The 24076-nt window shown below is 39.5% G+C and overlaps 1 protein-coding gene across 6 annotated transcripts in view; it reads left to right on the top strand.

The window, feature by feature from the left end:
* The window catches only part of slc12a8 (solute carrier family 12 member 8), a 148250-nt gene that overhangs the window by 15794 nt on the left and 108380 nt on the right, over positions 1–24076 (top strand). For 5 of the 6 annotated variants that reach the window (XM_072579578.1, XM_072579577.1, XM_072579576.1 and 2 more), the window contains 3 exons: positions 13068–13307; positions 15204–15350; positions 22240–22431. In XM_072579578.1, coding sequence (XP_072435679.1) covers positions 13182–13307; positions 15204–15350; positions 22240–22431 — 465 coding nt within the window. In that variant the 5' untranslated portion in view covers positions 13068–13181. Of the gene's footprint in view, positions 1–13067; positions 13308–15203; positions 15351–22239; positions 22432–24076 lie in introns of those variants that run through there. The other variant, XM_072579579.1, reaches the window with a different exon arrangement.

The raw sequence follows: 24076 nt of genomic DNA, 5'->3' as shown, positions 1-24076 counted from the left end.
GACCACTTTACCCTCATCCAACTTCTCAAAGAACTCCATGAGGTTTGTGAGGCATGATCTACCCTTCACAAAACCATGTTGACTATCCCTAATCAACTTATTCCTTTCTGGATGATTATAAATCCTGTCCCTTATAACTTTTTCCAATATTTTACCCACAACTGAAGTAAGGCTTGCTGGTCTATAATTACAAGGGTTGTCTCTACTCCCCTTCTTGAGCACGGGAACAACACTTGCTTTCCTCCAGTCTTCTGGCACTATTCCTGTAGACAATTACAACATAAAGATCAAAGGAAAGGCTTGGCAATGTCCTCCCTAGCTTCCCAGAGAATCCTAGGATAAATCTCATCTGGCCCAGTGGACTTATCTATTTTCACACTTTCCAGAATTGCTAACACCACCTCCTTGTGCACCTCGATCTCATCTATTTTAGTAGCCTGCATCTCGTATTCTGCTCGACAGCATTGTCTTTTTCTGGTGTGAATACTGACGAAAAATATTAATTTAGTGCTTCCGCATCTCCTCTGATTCCTTGAACAACTTCCCACTACTATGCTTGATTGGCCCTAATCTTTCTCTAGTCATTCTTTTATTCCTGATATAACTAAAGAAAGCCGTAAGGTTTTCCTTGATTTTATCTGACAATGACCTCTCCTGTCTCCTTCTGGCTCTTCTCGGCGCTCTCTTTAGGTCTTTCCTGGCTAACCTGTAACTCTCAAGCACCTTAATTGAGCCTTTATGTCTCATCCTAACATAAGCCTTCTTTTTCCTCTTGACAAGAGCTTCAACTTCTTTAGTAAACCACAGCTCCCTTACTTGACAACTTGCTCCCTGCCTGACAGGTACATATTTATTAAGGACACGTGTAGTTGTTCCTTGAATAAACCCCACATTTCAATTGTGTCCATCCCTTGCAGTTTCCTTCCCCATCCTATGCATCCTAAATCTTGCCTAATTGCATCATAATTGCCTTTCACCTAGCTAACTCTTGCCTTGCGGTATGTACCTATCCCTTTCCATAGCTAATGTAAACACAATTGAATTGTGGTCACTATCACCAAAGTGCTCACCTATCTCTAAAACTAACACCTGGCTAAGTTCAATACCCAGTACCAAATCCAATGTGGCCTTGCCCCTTGACAGCCTGTCTATGTACTGTGTCAGGAAACCGTCCTGCACACATTTGACAAAGTACTTGAACCATAGTGTTCCCAGTCAATATTTGGAAAGTTAAAGGCCCCCAAAACAACTACCCTTTCACTCTCACTCCTATCAAGAATCATCATTGCTATCCTTTCCTCTGAATCTCTGGAACTATTCAGAGGCCTAATGAAAACTCCCAACAGGGTGATCTCTCCTTTCCTGTTTCTAACCTCAGCCCATACCACGTCAGTAGGCGAGTCCTCAAATGTATTGTTGGCCCTTCTTTCAAGGGGAATGGAATATAAAAGTAGGGAGCTTTTACTAAAACCAAGGCATTAGGCCACAGCCGGAACAATCTAAGTGGTTTTGGACTCTATTATCTAGGGAAGGATATGTTATCTTTGCAGGAGTTCAATGAAGGTTTACTAGCCTGATACTAGCTCATGAGAAGAGCTTGAGTAGATTGGGGTTGTACTTGTTGGAATATAAAGGAATGAGAGTTGACCATTTTGAAACATATGAGATTCTTAGAGAACATGACAGGTTATATGTGGAAAAGTTGTTTACCCTTGTGGGAAGGTTTAACATGGACTCATAAAGTCACAGCATTGTAATAGCCTTTTCGGTCCGAACCACCCATGATGACCAGATATTCTTTATAAATTTAGTCCCATTTTCCAGCACTTGGTCCATATTCCTCTAAACCCTTCCTATTCATATACCCATCCAGATGCCTTTTAAATGTTATAATTGTACCAACCTTTTAAATCTTTCGCCTCTCACCCTTAACATATGCCCTTTAGTTCTAGACTCCCCCAACCCAGGGAAAAGACCTTGTGTATTTACCCTATCCAAGCTCCTCATATAATCCTCTATAAGGTCTCACCTCAGCTCCTGATGCTCCAGGGAAAAACAGCCCCAGCCTATTCAGCCTCTCCCTATAGCTCAAACCTTCCAATCCTGGCAATATCCTTGTAAGTCTTTTGTGAACCCTTTCAGGAAGCATCCTTCCTATAGGAGGGAGACCAGAATTGCATGCAATACTCCAAAGGTGGCCTAAGTAATGCCCTGTACAGCTGCAACGTGATCTCCCAATGGGAAAATTGTGGCTGCAGAAGCTCTTTTTTTTGAGGTATTTTCAGCATTGGAGCTGATTTCTCAAATTCTAGGAGCAGTAATTACGTTTTTATGAGCTGTTGCATTGTTTTGGTACTTTGGGAGAAAAAAGATTTTAAAAACAGCACTTTTAAAAAAAGGAAGAAGGGAGACAAAGTCAGTGCCCACATGCTGGGAAGTGGATCAATGGAGAAAGAAACCCTCACTGCTGTCTGACCCTGCAGTGAACCTTCATAGCTACTGCCTCTGCTGCTTGATCTCAAGTGTCTCTGGACACTGGAGTTCGTCGAAGAAAAATAAACAACCAGCAAGATTCATAGCTAACCTTGAAGACGCACATCAACTGCTTTACCCTCATCCAACTGTTTGGTCACCATCTCAAAGGACTAAATAAGGTTTTCTCTCTAGATTATTATAAATCCCACCTCTTATAGCCCTTTCCAACACATTACCCAAAACCAAAGTAAGGCTCACTGGTCTATAATTACCAGGGTTGTCTCTACTCCCTTTCGTGAACAAGGGGACAACATTTGTTGTCCTCCAGTCTTCTGGTACTATTCCTGTAGACAATGATGACATAAAGATTAAAGCCAAAGGCTGTGCAATCACCTCCCTGGCTTCTCAGAGAATCCGAGGATAAATCCAATCCGGCGCAGGGGACTTATCTATTTTCACACTTTGCATGTCTGTCATTGCCCTACTCATTTATGACTTCATGCTCTGTAACTACAGGTCCTGGGGATTTATCTACTTTTATGTGTTTCAAGATATTCAGCACTTCCTCCTTTGTAATTTTTCAAGATGTCACCATCTATTTCCCTACATTCTATACCTTCCACGTCCTTTTCCACAGTAAACACTGAAGCAAAATACTCATTTAGTATCTCCCCCATCTCCTGCAGGTCCACACAATGGCCGCCTTGCTGATCTTTGAAGGACCCTATTCTCTCCCGAGTTACCCTTATGTCCTTAATGTATTTGTAAAAACCCTTTGGATTCTCCTTAAGTCTTTTTGCCAAAGCTATCTCGTGTCCATTTTTTGCCCTCCTGATTTTCCTTTTAAGTATACTTCTACTGCCTTTATACCCGAAGGATTCATTCAATTTATCTTGTCTATACCTGACATATGCTTCCTTCTTTTTCTTAACCAAACCCTCAATTTCGTTATTCAGCCAGCATTTCCTATACCTACGAGCCATTCCTTTCATCCAAACAGGAATATACTTTCTCTGGGCTCCCGTTATCTCATTTCTGAAGGCTTCCATTTTCCAGGTGTCCCTTTACCTGTAAACATCTGTCCCCATCAGCTTTTGAAAGTTCTTGCCCAATACCGTCAAAATTAGTCTTCCTCCAATTTAGAACTTCAACTTTTAGATTTGGTCTATGCTTTGTAGGCAATGAGGGAATGTAGAGAATGTTGGGAAATAGATAGTGAAATCTTGAAAAATGTTCAAGTTACAGAGGAGGAAGTGCCGAATGTCTTGAAACACAAAAGTGGATAAATTCCCAGGACCTGATCAGGTGTACCCTAGAACACTGTGGGAAGCTAGGGAAGTGATTGCTGGGCCCCTTGCTAAGATGTTTGTATCATCAAGAGTCACAGGTGAGATGCCGGAAGACTGTTGTTAGCTAACGTGGTGCCACTGTTTAAGAAAGGTGGTAAGGACAAGTCAGGGAACTATAGATGGGTTAGCCTGACATTGGTGGTGGGCAGGTTATTGGAGGAAATCCTAAGGGACAGGATGTACATGTATTTGGAAAGGCAGGGACTGATTAGGGATAGTCAATATGGCTTTGTGCGTGGGAAATCATGTCTCAAAAACTTGATTGAGTTTTTTGAAGAAGTAACAAAGAGGATTGATGAGGGCAGAGCGGTGGACGTGATCTATATGGACTTCCGTAAAGCGTTCAACAAGGTTCCCCATGGGAGACTGATTAGCAAGGTTAGATCTCATGGAATACAGGGAGAATTAGCCATTTGGATACAGAACTGGCTCAAAGGTAGAAGACAGAGGGTGGTGGTGGAGGGTTGTTTTTCAGACTGGAGGCCTGTGACCAGTGGAGTGCCACAAGGATTGGTGCTGGGTCCACTACTTTTTGTCATTTATATCAAATGATTTGGATGTGAGCATAAGAGGCATAGTTAGTACGTTTGCAGATGACACCAAAATTGGAGGTGTAGTGGACAGCGAAGGAGATTACCTCAGATTATAACGGGATCTTGATTTGTTGGGCCAATGGGCTGAGAAGTGGCAGATGGAGTTTAATTCAGATAACTGCAAGGTGATGCATTTTGGGAAAGCAAATCTTAGCAGGACTTACACACCTAATGGTAAGGTCTTAAGGAATGTTGCTGAACAAAGAGACCTTGGAGTGCAGGTTCACAGCTCCTTGAAAGTGGAGTCGCAGGTAGATAGGATAGTGAAGAAGGCATTTGGTATACTTTCCTTTATTAGACAGTGTATTGAGTACAGGAGTTGGGAGGTCATGTTGCAGCTGTACTGGACATTGGTTAGAATATTGCATGCAATTCTGGTCTCCATCCTATCGGAAAGATGTTGTGAAACTTGAAAGGGTTCAGAAAAGATTTACAAGGATGTTGTCAGGGTTGGAGGATTTGAGCAGTAGGGAGAGGTTGAACAGGCTGGGACTGTTTTCACTGGAGCATCAGAGGCTGAAGGGTGACCTTACAGTGGTCATAAGGGGTATGGATAGGATAAAAAGACAAAGTCTTTTCCCTGGGGTCGAAGAGTCCAGAACTAGAGGGTATAGGTTTAGGGTGAGAGGGGAAAGATATAAAAGAGACCTATGGGGCAAAATTTTCATGCAGAGGGTGGTACGTGTATGAAATGAGCTGCCAGAAGAAGTGATGGAGGCTGGTACAATTGCAACATTTAAAAGGCATCTGGATGGGTATATGAATAGGAAGGGTTTGGAGGGATATGGGCCAGGTGCTGGCAGATGGGACTAGATTGGGTTGAGATATCAGGTCAGCATGGACGGGTTGGACCGAAGGGTCTGTTTCCATGCTGTACATCTCTTTGACTCTATAACTACAGATAATTCTCCTATAACACCATAGTTGCGTTCCAACAAAACCTCACTTAATGCAAAATCGCTTAATAGAAATAATGGGACCTGTGGGAAAGTGGGGTTAGGGACAGAGCAGCCAAAAATATCACTCATGGTCACTCAAAAATCACCCAAAAGTCTGACGCCAAGTCGAGCACAGCCGGAATGAAGGTTGAAATCATATTTATTAACAAAACAAAAGTAAATTTAACATAATACAGTTATAAAAATGTAAGAAAGCTGCTCTCACACAAAGCTGCTTTGTCGGCAGCTGACATCGGCGCCTGTGCGGCATAAAGACTGGTGCTAACATGGCGGAACAGCGCTGACATTGTGCATATGTGGAATGGCGTGGATGTCGGCGCATGTGCAGAACGGTGTGGATGTTGGCGCAGGCACAGAATGTCATAGAGATTTTGGTGCAGGCGCAGAACAGTGTGGAGATGTCGACGCATGTGCAGAATGAAGGACGCAATTTAATCCCCAGTGGAATCATGCTATTGTGAAAGGAGTTAGGTGTTCTTGAAAATTTCGTTCCCTAATTCTTCAGCAACATTATAGCCACATCGCAGTGCCAAAGTGAGCATTATCCCAGAACTACCTGTAGCTATGTTTACTTCTACTCAAATGTATTCAATTCAGAATCCTTGTTGCTCCATGATCTTGCCCCTTGTCTGCAGTCCTATTATCCCTTTTGGATCTGTCATCCCTCAGATTCTGGTCTTTTTATGTACTTTCTCCCATTGGCCTGCCATTTCAACAGCCTTAGCTCTTTCGAGTTTCCTCAATAGACTGCGATGTCCAAGTACATGTATAGATTTTACTGGTAATTATTTTTGTATCAATTTGTTAATCAATGCCTTTTTCTCTCCTGGTCTAGTGTCCATTTATAAATATGACCAGTTTGAGAAGTACCTAAAGACATTTTTATTCAGTGTTCTGATTTGCTTGACAAGATATGAGGATCTGTGAAATACCATGAGTTATTAATAACATTTGCTTTTATCATACCAAGTAGCAGCCATGTCTTTAATGCGTTCTATACTTACACAGTCAACATCTGGCAAAGGATCATTTTTAGGGTTACTTCCCCCCACATCCCCCACTCTCTTGCACCCCCCCCCCCTCTCAAAACCTAACCACCTTCAGATTGAGAGATAATGTAAACGTTTGGCCATCTGCTTAGCTTTTGAATCCATTACAGTTTATCTTGATAGCAAACAATTATCTTGCATTTCAGTGATATTTATATTGTACTGCACAGTCATTTAATACAATATGTTTCAAAGTTAGATGTCTGTACTTTTTCAGTTGCAAATATTAGTGGAATGATTGAGAAGTATGGATAAGCAGTTAATTATCTCACATTAAAACATTTAGAATTAGTGTTTGTCTAGGAGGATGTCCTTTTTTTGCAGAGTTAGATTTCTTAGGGGTGATTGATTTGTAATGTAGTAGCATACACTTGTGCTAATAACAATGAAAAAAAGTGTAGCATTGCATTACATTCTTACACCCTATTTCTTTCTTTTAACAAAAAACATTGATCAGCAGAGCAGTTGGGCATTTGCAATCTGATAATACCTACCATGAGCATGCAGCTACAACATATAGACATATAGATATAGATTTCAGAAGTTTATGTTATAATTTTATTGGTTTCCTTCAAAAATCTCGCAGCTTCAATTTGGTAGATACAGTGGGCAGTTTCAAATAGTGAACCTTTAAATAAATTGGGACAATTAATTTTACATGCGTCCAAATATTTTTGCTGGTGCTATGGATATGGTGCAGTTGGGCCAAATATTGGGTGATGAATAGTATGTGCCAGGGTCGCATATGAGAGGTGGTGGTGGGCTCTGGGTGATTTGGGTGTTTGGTGAGAGAGTTCATGATTGACGGAATTAGCCAGGAGTACAAACAGGTTTAAATCTGTCTAATCTTTCCAATGTAAATATTAAGGAAAGTAAATTTGAGCCTTCGTATGTTGGTGACATTTTCAGAAGGTTCCAGTCACTAGATAACTGCCAATTGTAAATTGTGCCGTCAGTGCATTGGGACTTTCAGGGTGTCTCAAAACACATTTGTCAAGGCATGTCCAGTCTCTGACTCTCTGGAGACAACAAAATCTGGCCTCATCTATTTTGCATAATAGGCTGTGCACAAATTTTTGTCATACTTTTCCGTCATCATTTCCATCTTTAACTTTTATGTCACCAATTCCCAATTTTGCTTCAATAATTGCAATGTTACACAAGATATAGCCACTAGGTGGCCTTGTGAAACAAGTTCCTGCAATCTTTCTGCTTACAGCCACCATTTTACACCTTTAAAAAATGAAATATGTATGCATCTGACTGTCAGGGCCAATGCCGGGGGCAGTTTAGAAATGATTTTTATAAGGGAATTTAATAATCCAATGTGTATTCCAAATCCATTTCCTTACTGGAATTAAATGCAGATGCTCAAGCTTTTCTCACATTAATACAATGACAAGGCTGTAGCACTTGCAACCATCTTAAGCCAGAAATGATGTATCCCTACTTCCTCCTCAGGTCTCAACAATATAGATGCTAGTCTTTAGCCAATTCAATTTACTCTGTGATATCAAGAAATGGACTGTAGGCAGTGGATACTACACTTCTCAACTCTCCAAAGCCATCCACCATCTTCAATATTCACTTCTTCCACAACTGCACACAGTGGCAGTAGTATGCTTTGTCAATGAGATACAATGCAGGAACTTAGCAAAGCTCTTTCAAAAGCTGCCTTCATGAACTACAGCAATCTCTGGGGTATTGGTACACCCAAGGTGAAGGCAGTTCCGTAATTTTGATCCAACAGCAGATCAAATCTGCTACCCCTTATCCTAAAACTATGACATCTTGTTCCAGGTTATCCCAATGAGGAAACATCCTATTTTGTCCCCTCCCTTAGCATCTTGTATATCTCAATTAGGTTTCCTCTCATTCTTCTCAATTCCAGAGAGTGTAGGCCTAAACAGCACAGTCTATCTTCGTAAGACAAATCCCTCATCACCGGAATCAATCTAGTGTACCTCCATTGAATCGGATATTATATAATCAGCAATAAATACCAATATTTCATTTACTTTCCTTATTATCTACTGTACTTTTCTGATTCATGCTCAAGAACTCCCAGATCTCTCCGTGCGGAAGCACCCTGAAGTTTCTCTCCATTTAGGATAAAAATTGCCTTTCTAATCCTCGAACCAAAATTGATAACCTCACACTTATCCACATTTAACTTTATCTAACAAAATTCAGCCCGTTCACCTACTCCATTCATAACCATTTGTATATTTCTCATTTCTTTGTTGCAACTTACTTTTCAACCTCTCTTGCTGTCATCTGCAAAGTTAACTATAGGATTCTCTATCCCTGGATCCAAGTCTGTAAAATGGAGTGTAAAAATTGGATTCAAGGGCTGACCTCTCTGGGACCCACGATTACATCTTCCCAACCCAAAAAAGACGTATTTATCCTGACTGTCTGCTCCCTGTTGCTTAGTCAATCCTCTATCCAAACTAATGAATTATTCATCAGTCATCAACTTGTTAAAAGTTTTGAGAAAAGAATCCCAATTGTAAGAAAATATTAAAAGTCCCAAGTGGTCTGTGAAAACTGTCTGCATAGACCAGTGACTTCAGAATTCAAGCAAGTTATGTAATCCTATGTGCCTATGAGTGTTGCCAATCCAGTGATAATGAGGCTGATTTGGTTTAGTTTTCTATCCCTGTGTTGCAATAATATCGCCATTATATATGCAAATTTCACAAGGCAACATTGCACATGGACAAATCCATTGAATATAGAATGGAAGTTTTTTTTTTAAAGAAGGCAAAAGCAATCCACGTGTTATGAAAGTTTTATTTACTCATGGGACACAGCTAACACTGCCTGGACCGACATTTTATTTCCCGTCCCTAGTTACTCTTGAGAAGTTTGTGTGAGCTGCCTTCTTGAACCACTGTAGTCCATGTGTTGTAAGTAGATTCACAATGCTAGGCAGGAAGGGAGTTAACGCATTTTGACCCAATGACATTGAAGGAACGATGATGTATTCCTAACTCAGGGTAGTGACTGTCTTGGAGGGGAACTTGCAGGTGATGATGTTCTGATGTATCTGCTGCTATTGTCCTTCTAGATAGTAGCGGTCCTAGGTTTGGAAGATGCTGCCTAAGGATCATTGGCAAAGTTTTGCAGTATGTCTTGTAGATAGTAGACACTGCTACTACAGAGTGTCGGTGGTGTGATCACACACAGATGATGCCAATTTGTCAAGCATTCTCCCTCACTGCTTGAAAAAGGCAACATTGAATGTGTGGAATATGCTCCAATTAAATGTCTTTAGGGATTGTAAACGTCTTGTTACACAGTTTACTTAGCTTAAAGAAGTGTCTCTCTATTTTTAGTCCACTGTCCAAAACAATGATCTTTACAAATGGCTATCAGATCATATTTCTTCACTTCGATGCATTCTATGAATGCATTAACTCTGTTACGAGTGCAACCTGTGTTCAGATGCAGAACCTTTTCTTTTTACCTTTCCAGTACAGGTGTCCCCCACTATCTGAAAGTAGAGCATTCCTATGAAATCTTTTGTAATTCGAAATGGCGTAAAGTGAAGAAGCAATTACCACTAATTTATATGGAAAAAATGTTTGAGCATTTCTAGTCCCAAAAAATAACCAACCAAATCACACCAAATAACACACAAACCTAAACTAACATTAACATATGGTAAAAGCAGGAATGATGTGATAAATACACAGCCTATATTAAGTTAAAATGTTGTATGTACGGGGTAGTTTCTCTCACCAGAATTGGGAAGACAGCGACCACACTGGAAGGCTAAGGTGCTGGTGATGATGGTATGTTAGGCTGAGGTTGGGGTGGTGGGAGATGTGGGAGACTGGGGTGTAGGAGAGAGGGGAAGAGGGTCCTCTGTTAACACTTCCAGGAAAGGCGCTTGGCAGTGCCACTCTCGCTGCGTATGCTTTTTTTCATAAAAGGGAAAATCCTCTTTCTATTTGCGAGAACAGGTATGTAGGTTTTTTGTAAAAGCGAATTAGTGTAAAGCGAACATTCGAAAAGTGGAGCATATCTGTACCTTGTCTTGGTTTATTGCTGCTTTATTCTCTGTTTTTTGTTCTGTTTGTCCCTTCTTCCCATTCTCTAATCTACATTTTCTACAATAGTATTTTACTCGACCGAATCAACTGTAATCCTTGATTTGTTACGTTTATCCAAGCTTACTCCCTCATCCACCATGTTTAGTTTGAAGCTTTTTCTGCTTTAAGTATGTATTTAATGAGAACTCCAGTCCTACTGGTACAGATTCCACTTTCACCAGGATTGTTGCGAGTGCCCCACAAACTGGAACCCACTTCCCCCATACCAGCTTTATTCATTTTATGACAACTTGCTAGCATCTCCAAAATAATCCAAAATTATTCCTTTGATTTTTAATTTTGAACCTAATATCTTGTATTGACTCATCAGAACCTCTTTCCTATTTCTGTCTAAGTCATTGGTACCAATGTGGGCCACAGCTATTGGATTCCCTCCTCTCTATTGGAAGTTCCTCTGCAGCACAGAGTAGATACCATGATCTCTTGCACTGGACAGACAATGCAACGGTCTCGGTTCTTGCTCTGTGCTGCAGAGAACAGTGTCAATCTCCTTCACCATAATCCTTTGCCCCTACTATCACTAGATTCAAGGGTGGCACGGTGGCACAGTGGTTAGCACTGCTGCCTCACAGCACCAGAGACCCGGGCTCAATTCCCGCCTCAGGCAATTGTCTGTGTGGAGTTTGCACATTCTCCCCTTGTCTGCGTGGGTTTCCTCCGGGTGCTCCGGTTTCCTTCCACAATCCAAAAATGTGCAGGTTAGGTGAATTGGTCATGCTAAATTGCCTGTAGTGTTAGGTGAAGAGGTAAATGTAGGGGAATGGGTCTGGGTGGGTTACTCTTTGGAGGGTCGGTGTGGACTTGTTGGGCCGAAGGACCTGTTTCCACACTGTAAGTAATCTAATCTAATTCCTTCTTACTGCGCCCCTTTCCTGTGGCTTCTGGGATTACAGTCTCATGGCCTGTTACCTTTATTGCCTCTGCAGCCCTCACTGTCATCCAAAACAAACAGAGAATACCTCGAACCTGTGAGACAATTGCAAAAGCTGGGGCAGTTGTGCCCTGCCCTCTGGGTCTCCTTACCTACTTCACTTGTAACCATACTCTCCTGTCCCTGACCACTACCGAAAACAGAATCCAAAGAGGGTGACCACCACTTACAATAGTAGGTGGTAATTTTCCCCCTCCCTGATGTACCACATTGTCTGTAGCTTGGTCTCCAGCTCAAAAATTCTGAACCAAAATTCTTGCGATCACAAGCACTTACTGCAGATGTGTTTACCTCAGAACACAGCATCCAGAAGTTCCCACATTCTGAGTCACCGCAAATTATCTGCCCTGCAATCTTTAATATATGTTAATCAATAGGTAATTATAAATTAGTTTACAAGTAATAAACTCATTATAGCTTATACATCTCAAAGATATTTCTGTGTGATGAACAGAATTTGTCCCCCAGCTTTTTGATTATGCTTTAGAATTTTATTAGCATCTTGATATGCTTGCAACAGTTTAATCATATCATAAGCTCTGTAGAGGGATACAATTTTCTCTGGTGGGTGAGAACAGTACATCATAAACTGTGCAGGTAATTAATTTAAAGTAAAAAAAATGTTTTCAAATTGGTTATACTCAATGGCATTTAAAGGTTAATGCTTTGAAGAGGAAAATGTCTTTAAATGTAATATTTATCGTTTCAATCTGATTCAGTTGGTTGCATTGTCACATTGGGATCAGAACATTATGGGTTCATGCCTCATTCCATGATGCAAAATGTAAACTGGCATTGCAGTACATAATTATTAGACTCACTGCCTTTTGGATGAGTTGTTAAGACTTATTTAGTTGAATGAAATCTTGTGTACTTTTCAGAAAAAAAACAGATTCTCTCATGGTTATATATTTTCTAATCAAGCTGTTCAGAGATGTTATCACAGACTTGTTGAGCAGGGGGAGCTTGAACTGGGATCTCCTAACATTACCACCGCACCACAGGAGCCCTCTGTTTTTCTCATACCCATATTCTTAATCAACCTGTTCAGAGATGTCATTACTCTCTCTGGAGCAGGTGGGAATTGAACCTGGGACTCTTGCTTCAGGGGTAGGGATACGACTGCTGACCTACAAGAGGGCCTTTTTAAAAATTCATTGTATTCTTAATTCCTTAATTAAAAGCACTAAAATAGATTAATTAGCCAATCATTTGTGCAGGATTTAGATGTTTGCCTGTTTGGTGACAAGAAGAAAGTCAGGACTGCAGATGCTGAAGATCAGAGTCGAGAGTGTGGTGCTGGAAAAGCACAGCAGGTCAGGCCACATCTGAGGAACAGAAGAATTGACATTTCAGGCATAAGCCCTTTATCAGGGAGCTGACAATCTCATCGTCCGTGAGAAGCATATTCTCTATGTAAATCACAGTTTGTAGGTTTTCTGCAATGTGTGAGCAGGTTAACATGTCAAGTGGAACCCCAGCTTACAAAACATATTAGCGGCAGTAAGAAATTTTTGGAAGCAAGTTCTTAATTGAAGAAAATACAACAATGGATTAAATTTCTAAAGATTTGTTTCTTTTTAAATTTAGAGTAAAGAATGAAGTGGCCTCTTTTCAATGAAACAAAAGACACTTTGATCAAATCTAGGCGTTGACACGTATAACCCTCTACTATTTGGCTGGATTCTGCGGTATTTCCACAGAATGGAAGAAGGCTGGAATCTGAAACGGAATTCAGGTGAAACAAATAAAGCAGTATTACTACTAAATGGTTCCTGTGAATCTAAAAGTACTGGATGTGCGCAGGAACTTTTCCATGAAGCTGCACAGGTAAGTTTGACCAACAGATTTCTGTAGTTACTGTCTATGGGGTAACCTTTTTTGAGTACATTTTTCCTTAGAGTTATTTGTATTTTTTTTAAAGTAAATACAGTACACATTTAGGCCCAATTACTATGAGCAATACAGGCATTGGAAAATTTAGTAATTTACTCTCTGCATAAATCCTCACTTGCTGGGATAGACTCAAAAGATTAGCCATGAGATCGATCAGAAAACAAGAGGTAATACCATTTAACCTTTTTGATGGTTCACTATGTCGAAGCAAGGGCCTGATCCAAACTATTTCCATACATTATCCAAGTAATTTTTATAGTTCACAGTCATAATTTACATTGCTCATTGTTTTCAGAAAATATTGTTAACAGTGGGTTTTCTTAGAATGAACTGAAAATAGAACATTTAAATTCAGGTTATAATTTAAGATATAGCTAAAAAGGCTTTGATCGTTCCCATAATTTACGGAGCAGTCTCCGGGTTGCAAATGGTTTCAGTTCTGGAGTCTGTTCACAAGTTGATTTATATTTAAGTCGGAACACTATGCAGGACAGTCTAAATCAGCTGGTTGTAAGTACAGGAAATGTTGGCATGTTGGGTCTTTAAAATTGCAACTGTGTATGGAATTACAAGCATAAGTACAGCTTTTTTTTGTGTAAAGTGAAATACTGCATAATAATTCATGTGAATATATATCTATTGAAAATTTTCTTTGAACAAAAGTAGACTAAAGTACATGCCTTGAGGGTAACAGATGTTTAATGCAGTTTGATGTTAGTTCAACCATGTCATTGTGACTACATTATGACTAATTTAGATGATTAGATTTTAAAGTGGAGGTCTTGTGGTACAGTTGTAGCATTCCTACTTTTTGTGCTAAAAGCTTCAAGTTCATGATTTACTTCAGTATATTTGTTGTCCATGGAAGATATGTTCAGAATATAGAAACATAGAATCCCTACAGAGTGGAAGCAGGCCATTCAACTCATCAAGTCGTCACCAATCCTCTGAAGAGCATCCCACCAAGACCTAAGCCCCAACCCTATCCCTGTAACCCTGTAGTTCCCATAATTAATCCACCTAGCCTGCTTATCCATGGACACCATGGGTAATTTAGCATGTCCACATTTTTGAACTGTGGGAGGAAACCAGACCACCCAGAGGGAACTCAGACACAGGGTGTACAAACTCCACACAGACAATTGCCTGAGAGTGGAATCGAACCCTGGTCCTTGGTATAGTGAGGCAGCAGTGCAAGCTACTGAGCCACCGTGCCACCCCACTGAACTACTGTGCCACCCGGACCAAAGAAGTTAGTTATCAGACTGGAACTCCTTCCGGTCTGCCTGATGGCAGGCAGCAAAACTGGGAGAGTTTCCTAGTCAGCAAAGCTACAAGAAGCAATGGTAAGCTCCTGACTAAGCATAATTGTGGACCAGTCCACTGGAAGTCCATGGTCAGTGGTCTCTTAGGGCATGAGAGAGATTTCAAAACTAAATTGTATTTAATATTTTTGTCCTCAATATTATAAACTATTTTCTAAACTGTCATTCAGAAGAATCTGCTCTAAAAACCTTCCACATGTTGACAGCTACTGAGCTGATTCGTGGTTGATTCCACTTTCTATCCACGATGGGCATTATATACGAGTATATTTAAAGAAAGATAACTATGAAACCTTAAAGTCAGTTTAGAAAGTTAGACATGCAAATCCCTGCTTCCTTCATAAACCTGATTTATATTGCAACATGTTAATTGATTGATCTGATTTACAAAGGCTTTTGGGATGAAAATAGCTGCCAAGCTTAACTTGATTTCTGCCCAAATCCTTTGTCTTTTAGAATGTTGTACTAGGATTTAATTGTAAAATGATGTTAATACACCAAACAGGTATCCCAGTCCCATGTTAAGCCCTGGTGGAAAGTTAAGATATTTGTCTGGGAACCAGTGCTATTTGGAACATGGGATGGAGTATTTACGACTTGTATGATTAATATCTTTGGAGTGGTTCTCTTCCTGCGGACTGGATGGCTTGTGGTAAGTCTGTACTTAGCTTCTACAGCTGTTACAGCTATGGTGACTTGGAAAAGCTGAATTTTGAATCAAGGGGTTTTAATTTTCCAGATAGAGGATGATTTAATCTGTTTGTATAAAATTCTTATGTGTACTAATGTTGCATTTCTTAAAAGTTTGTAACAACAGTATAAAAAAAACAAGAGAAGAAATAGAAACATCAATGTAATTAAAAAGTTACTGACAGAAGCTTATTATGTATAAGTTTTTTGACAAAGAAACAGTTGAGTAGTTTGTTTGAATTTTGATAATTTGAGGCTGACTCATTTTATTAGTATCAAAGTTTTAGACTATTTTACTAAAGTTTAGTTTGTTTTGCATGAAGTTGCAAATGGCTTTCATAAACATGATTTTATTCACTTAAGTTACTTGCTAAAATTCATTTAGTACTTTTTGTTTTATCCATATGAGATTTAAAATATTTAAAGCATCTGGCAAACAAAAAGGTCCAAGAACGGAGGGTATATTCTCAGAATAAAGGGGCACCACTTTAAGACCGAGATGAGAGGAGTTTCTTCTCTGAGAAGGTTGAGAGTTTTTGAAACTCCTTGCCTCAGAGAGATGTGTGGGTAGAGTCCATCTGTATATTTAAGGCTGAGGTAGACTCTTGAATAGTAGGGGAATCAGAGGTCAAGGGGAAATGCAGAAAAGTCATCATGAGGATTGTCAGATCAGCCATGATCTTTTTGAATAATGGAGCGTACCCAAATGTCCTACTCCTCTTGCTAATAAAGATCATTCTATTCTATTTCTTATGGTCTTATGTTGGTGTAACTTGAACTCTTATACATATTCCTATAATTAACTTCTTTCCCTACAATATAATGATGGATTGGATGGTGCATGTTTACATCCAGTATCCAGTTACTTTTCCTCGTGATTTTTAACAAAAGGGCAAGATAAATGAATGCTTGATTCTCACCTATTGTATGAAGGGTGAAAGTCTATGTCTTCAATAATCTTGGAATTATACATGTTTGCTTTCTTTTTTAATGTTATTGTATCTATGCATAATTCTGATATGATTGACAATAGTTCTTTGTTATGCATTAATCTAATGTCACATCTTTTCTATTGTTCAGTTGAACATTAGCATTTTCAAAATGCAATAAATATTAAAAATTGTTTGTAAATCTAGGTTCTGTTACCTATGGTTTTGATTTATGAACCCAAATTTCTGTGACATGATGCTAAAGATGAAGTCCTGAATTATTATATGCTTATTAGGATACATTTTATTACATCTCTGACACCAGCTGGGTTTCTAGTTTTTGGGGAAACATTGGTTTATTTTTATAAAAAGCAACTCATGTAGGCTAAGAGTTGGATTATAAATCTCATTTGTGTTTGATTTGATCTATATTTGTCAAAGCTCTGTGCAAAAACTAAGAGAGGAAACTTCTGGTCTCAAAGCAGTCATCTGGAGTTGGGAAGGCAGTGCAATCAGCTGGGGCGGCACTCCAAAACCCTATTGCCTTCCCACTTCCACCTAAATTAAGTCTTTTCAGAAAGGTCCAAGCTCGACCTAATTTACCTACTGAGAATTGAGGCCCTTAAGTGGTCAATTAATTACATATTGCTGCCTGAGCCTCAATTGTTCTCAGCTCCAGGTGGGAAAAATAGAGATGGTCCAACTGACTGGAAAACCATTGCAGCTTACCTCTGTTTTGGGAATAGGAGTCCCTCTATTGTTACTACTTTGTGCACAACGAAGGGACTGGTTATAGAGCAGTGAAGTGGCAATTGAGGGCCACTGTTCTGTCTTGTTTCTCATCTCCCTGTCTCCGCTGCCTCTGACCCCTAACTGCAGAACATCCTCATCTGACACCCTGTAGTCACAACCTTGGTTGTTCTTCTGGCATCAGCCACAGCCACTCTGTGATGTCACCAAAAGTGAGACTGGCAGACTTCTGATTGCCTGGCAGCTCTCACTATGTGGGACATCTACCCCAGACATTTTATTTCAGAAAGAGCTGATTGTTGCCCTCTGAACAGCCATAGGTGAAGAAGATAAATATCTCCCTTTGAGGAGTCAGCTTGGGTGTTTCATCACCTGACAGAAAATGAAGATTCCTTCCTATTTTGCTACATGTGGACAAAAGCCATTGGATACGTTGGAACATTGCCACCTGCAAATTCCCTTTCAAGCCACTCACTATCCAGACTTGGAAATATGTTGCCGTTTCTTTTGTGTCACTAGGTCAAAATCTTGGTACTGTCTCCCTAACAATATCATGGGTCTACCTACAGCATAGAGACTGCAGGATTTCAAGAAGGCAGTTCACCCCCACCTCCTCAAGGGCAGCTAAGAGTGGGCAATTGTCCCAACCAGAAAGAAAATTCACCTGTCTAAAATATGCAAACCTTTATTCTGAGATTTTTCCTTCTGGTCCTATACCCTTTCGCAAGGATAAACAGTCTTTCAGCATTTACCATGTCAGTCCCCTCTGAATGTCGTATGTTTCCATAAAGTCATTTCTCATTTTTCTGTATTCCAGTGATTACCTGAGATTATCCCAGTAATGAACGATATTACGCCATGAACACTGAAGGTTTTCCATGGTTTCTGGGTTATTATGCAAACTGTAAGATGACAAAAGAAATCCAAAAGTCTTTGAAAAGATGAAATGATAGAGATAGGCAAGAGCTAACTTAGAATGTACTTTACAGAAACAATCCACTTCCTAAAAATGATGCTTTACTCAAGTCTTCTACCAACCTTTCTCATCTTCCTGTATTAGCATGGCCCTCTATTCCTGTAAATGCATCAGCTCTATTTGCCTTAACGACAGGGCCTTAGTGAGACCATAGTCGGAATATTGTGAGCAGTTTTGGCCTCCCTTCCTAAGAGATGATGTATTTGCCATGGAGGGAGTGCAGCAAAGATTTATTTGGCTGATTTTAGGGATAGCAGAACTGTCCCATCTGACCAGATTGGTTTGGCTGGGCCTGAATTCACTGGTTCAGAAGGATGAAGGGGAATGCAATTGGTTGGAACATATCAAATTTTAACAGAACTGGACTGACCAATTGAAGGGGGACAAATTTAAAAATCGCACAACACCATGTTATAGTCCAACTGGTTTATTTGGAAGCATTAGCTTTTGAAGCACTATTGGAAGAGGATCATAAGACACAGAATATATCGCAAAAGATTAGTGTCATGCAACTGAAATGATATATTGAACAAACCTAGATTGCTGTTAAGTTTTTCATCTTTTAGAGTGGTTTGCGGGTTTTGGTACATTAATATGTAAATCCCAGAACTTCTTTTAAGTCACATTCTCGAGATAACTTGAGGTTTTATAAAGAAAAAGTGACATCTCCAGTCAGACAGTGCATTAAAGGTGTGAGGTTAAAGTCTGTCTGTATCCCAATCTTGAGTCAGACTGATTCTGTTTCCAAAGTAGGAATTTATAAAATATTAAATGGATATTACATCGAAGGGAGCATTTTTTCCCTGGTTAAGAGAGGCTAGAACCAGGGGACACAACCTTAGAATATAAGTTCTGAGATAAGGAAACTTTCTTTAGTCAGGTGGCAGTAAACCTGTGGCATTCTCTATCACAGAATGCTGAAGGGGCTGTGAGAATATAGTCAAGAAAAAATAGATAAATGTATAGATTTTAAAGGCATTGAGCAGTATCGGGGGAAAGAGGATTAGCCATGATCTTTTGAATGGCACAACAGATTCATTGGGATGAATGGCCTACTCCTGCTCCTAGTTTCTGCAATCCGCTGTGCTAGAGTATTTCACAGTCTCTCACCCTTGGGTTAAAGATGTTTCTTCCGAATTCCCCGTTGATGATTGGTGGCTATTTGCATCTAACAGTTAATTTATGATATCACATAGAGATGTAGTGGAATTTTGATCAAACTTTTCACAGCAAAACAGGTACGGAATGAGCTGCCAGAGGAAGTGGTGAAGGCTGGTACAGTTACAACATTTAAGAGGCATTTGGATGGGTATATGAAAAGGAAAGGTTTGGAGGGATATGGGCTGGGTGTTGGTAGGTTGAACAGGTTGGACCGAAGGGTCTGTTTCCATGCTGTACATCTCTATGACTGTCAGTTGCTAAAATGTTGCAGTTGTAACTGGTTTTTGGGAGATGCAGAGTCTATGAAACGCTAAGACAGAAGTCACGTGACCTAACCCTTGGGTTAGATTTTAAACTAACAGGAAGACTGGCACAGGACAGAAGGGAAACAAACTTACCCTTCTCTTTTTTTTTCTTTGAAAGTAAAGTGGGCTGCTGAGATGAAGGCTCCCTTCCCCTAAAATCTTTATTGTTGTCCCTTTCCTATCTTGGTTGTAACACTCTCTCGTATTGATATCCTCTCGTTTTACTCTTGCCCACCAATGGAAACATTCTATCATAACCTTTCATAATTTGAAAGATCTGAACTAAGTCATCATTCAGCCTTTTCTTTTACACAAGATATTTAGTCTGTTTGTTTTCTAGTATATGTCGACTCACTGTTCTGATATCATCCTTGTAAATCTTTTTTTTGGTGCATCCTCTCTCATGCCTCAATATCATTCTATAATATAGTGACCAGAACTGCTGGAGGTGTTCCAAGTATAGTTTGCTGTTGTTGCTGCTGTTAGCTATTTGTATCAGATTTGCAATCATCTTGCATGTCTTGCACCATTTTCACACATTCTCACTTTGACACCTATCATCCAAGTGTGTCAAGATTGACCCTTGTCTTTGCTGCTATCCACAAGAGACCCCAGAAGCTGATCGAACGCTTGAAATATTGACTGTTTTAACCTTTATCACCTTTTTAATTTTTTTTGCTCTGTCAATTTTGAACATTTTTAGTGGTCTAAATGCAATTTTTGCATGCTTATTTCAAAGGGCTCTATTTTTCTTCCTTTGATTTTTACTTATTATTGAGGTTTCTGAGGCAAACTGGGGATTGGAAAACATGTAGCATGTGTTTTCTTTTTCATTGTTACAAGCTTGGGCTCTTTTGTTGTTCGTACGTACTCAATCTTCACAAATTTACTTCTGGCTATCTCTGACCTCTTTTTAAATTCTGCATCATGTGCCATTTTCTGTTAATTGCTTCAGTGTGATACCACCCACTTCAGTTTTCATTCTAGTTTCTTCCAATGTACAATTATTTTAGTATTTTTGGTGTTCATACTTAATTCAGTTTCTAACGTTATAGATTTTACTTGATCCACAATGTTTTGTACAGCGTTTTGTGAAAACTTAACAAAGACTGGTCTGACCTTGGTTGAAACGAAACATCCCCTTTTCTTTTTACTAGAAATAACCAGTTTTTCAACATGTTTTCGATACAGTGCACTTAACTGATTGTCTTTCCAATCAAGTGCTATTGTTCACATTCCATTTAGACTGCAACACCATAGGAAAATGTTACGAATGGCAATTTTCTTTTAAAAAGAAGGCTGCTGTTTGGTGACATGTTTCTTCACAGCCAATATTTAACATCACTTGACCTGTTGTCAAAATGTAAGGAATCAAGTTACAATGGACTATAAATATTATTCTCCCTACAATTATTATCATGGACATTTTCTACATTTGTCAAAATAGGAATCAATACCTTTTATTTCTGGCTATAGTGCTCATAAGCCTATGTACGTTAGAAACACAGGAAATGGGCCATTCAACCCCTCAATCCTGTACCATCATTCAATTAGATGGCTGATCTGTATAAGTAAGTCACCTTCACTTTCATACTTGCTAACTTCCTTTCGGTACCAATACAAGCTGACTAATGGATTATATTTTCCTTGTTGTGTTTAAGGAGAATTATTTGCCTGCAGGTCAATGAATCTACATCTAAAGAAAGGCACTACCATGACTAAATTTACTAAATTTCCAGTAGTTTTGTTGGAGAGTTCATGTGATTTTAATCAAGTTAATGGTACAGAATTAGAATAGTGTACAATAGCACGCAGAATAGTACAGACTGGAGTTGAGTGTGAGATCATGCAGATATTCTGAATCAGTTCACTGAGGGAATTGTTTAAAAAAAAATTAAATTCCATTGACAATTACCCCATGTCTAGAATCTTCTGAAAAATTCCCATTAAAGTTGGGGGATTATAAAAATTCTGATTCAGTTTAAATTGTTATCCAGGAAAGCTAAGGATGAAAAATCAACTTAAACACTTGAGTAACTACTAAACTGAACCACAAACTCATCACTGACCCTCCATCTCACCAAACCACACTGCCTCCTAGCCAAAACCCCCAAGCCCATCACCACCAAATTCCCCTTGCTGGATCTAACACCACTCTGGCACAGTATCCATAACCCAAATCCAAATTTCCCCCACCCCTTTTCTTAGCACTCCAACTCCTTCCTAATTTTACACCCCCACCCCCCCCCCCGACAACTTGTACCCCCAACTGACACAACCATTCTACTTACCCTGAACACTCATCATTTACCTTACAATCTACCTCTCGCCCACCTGCTGACCTACCTCTAGACTTACCTTAAGTACTTATCCTTTCAAAGTAGTTGCCAAAAATGCTAGTTCTGGTGCTGGACATTTAAACATGGAATGCAGCATACTGAGTGCTATAAAAGAAGGCATAGTTTTAACATTGATCTCCCCTCTTGTGAGGATTCCTGCCCAAGTCTGCTCTGTTTCGAAACAGGAGGCTCGTGAACAAGAATTTCCAGAGTCAAAATTGTCTAAATGTCAATGTGTATTCTTTTGTCTCATCACAACTGGAAAATGAATCTCCCACCACGATTGTAATTTTTGTGCCAAAATGTACCTGTTGCTGAGGAATGCTTCAATTTATCATGAAATCTCCGATTAGTGTCAAATAACTGACTACAATAGTTTTTTAAACTTTAGGGAAATACTGGCATCCTACTGGGAATGTTTATGGTGACCCTGGTTGTCTTGGTTGCTCTGGTGACAGTGCTATCTGGGATTGGCGTATGGGAGAGGTGCAGTCTCGGAAATGGTGGAGTGTATGCCATGCTTTCTACAGTTCTGGGAGGTCGAGTTGGAGGAACCTTTGGATTTCTCTATGTATTTGGACAGGTAATTCAGACTTCGTGGTTGTGATTCTTAGCAATCCTTTAGAATTCTGTTTATCTCAATTCTGAGATTTAGCAGCATTTCTGCACAAAATATGGACATTACATTTGACCACTGAATTCTACAGGAATGGTGATTGCTACCTTTCCCCTCTCAGCAGTTCCCAATATTCCAAAATGATGGCAGTGATTAGTCTGGAATTTAGAGATAATACCTGAAGCATTCTGGATCACTTGTGGGTTTGGATTCAACAGCTTGTGGGTTTGTAGAAAATTGTTGGAATGGAGGAATCAAAGTAAAGTCCAAATTTAAGAAAATGAAATAAAAAAGAGCAGAATAGCAAGTGGAAAAATATAATTTGCCACAACATGAAAATTGAGTATCTGAAACAAAGATTACTGCGGCCAGCCTTTTAGTTAAACTGCCTCTCTATCTCTCTCTGATGGCCCAATCTTATTAGTGTACAAATGTAGATGATATCTAATCATTTACACAGGTTTGCTATTGAATTCCCAGTAATACTACATAAAGTCAACTACTGGTGAGTCCTTTATGCAAGAGGATTATTCACACAGAAATTTTCTCCTAATATCGGGTTTCAAATCAGACTTGGAAACTTCAACAACTGTTAAACCACAAGTTTGTTTGCAGAAAAACTGCTTTAGTCAGTACTCGTGATGCTACTTTCCTAACAAAGTTTGATCTTAGTATTTGCCCAAGCTTACTATTGTTTAAAACAAAAATACCTTAGTATAGTACTCATATTTTTGTCAATATCCCATGTTATACAGATCAAAGAAACAAACATGTTCGATATTTTCATCTTCGCCCTTTATTAAGTAAATTAAGTAAACAATTCAATGTTAGCAAGAAACATATAGTATACACCTAGCTGAGATTTATGTCCGCAGCTGAGAACTTAGAGCTAGGCTGCAGTGCTAAATACATATACGAAAAGTAAAAGTACATACATTATCCATTGGTACCAACCCATAGAATCAAAGAAAGGTTACATCATGGAAACACACTATTAGCTTTCAGCTCCCAGCAAGCGCAATTTCACAAGTTCCCCTCGGAACATGGAAGCAGGAGTAAACCATTCAGCCTCTAGGGTGTGCACCACCATTCTAGATATGTTGGTCTTCAACCTCAATGCCATCTGCAGCTTTAGTGTTGAGGTGGTTTCGACCTGGCATCGGGCAGCCTGGGAATCCTTTGGGTAACTTTTGTGATGTCTTCCTTCCCGGGATTAGCATTTAAATTGGTCCATGGTGGCTTCTGTGCAGTGTTCCAGCCCAGTATTCCAGCAATCCGGTGTGCATTCTTGCAACAATACTGTCTTTTCCCAAACTCAGGAACAGGGAATTAACTAAGGTGGACTTTGTCTTAATTTAAATTATTTTTTCTTATCTCTGATTTCTGCTATTAATATCGGTGTTGGGTCATGATGATTTAAATACTGTTCACTATACATTTTTTGTAAAAAATGCAAGTGACAACAAATGTCTGTATTCTATATTCTATTCTATTCCCATGCTGTCCTCATATCTTGTGATAGTATTAATATCTAGAAATATTTTAATCCCCAACTTGAACATAATAGATGACTGTGCTGCCTCTTCGTCTCAATTGTAACTATTTTGTCATC

The sequence above is a fragment of the Chiloscyllium punctatum genome, chromosome 10, assembly GCF_047496795.1.
Source record: "Chiloscyllium punctatum isolate Juve2018m chromosome 10, sChiPun1.3, whole genome shotgun sequence".
In the NCBI taxonomy this organism is placed as follows: Eukaryota; Metazoa; Chordata; class Chondrichthyes; order Orectolobiformes; family Hemiscylliidae; genus Chiloscyllium; species Chiloscyllium punctatum.
This window is presented reverse-complemented; position numbering and strand designations above follow the sequence as displayed.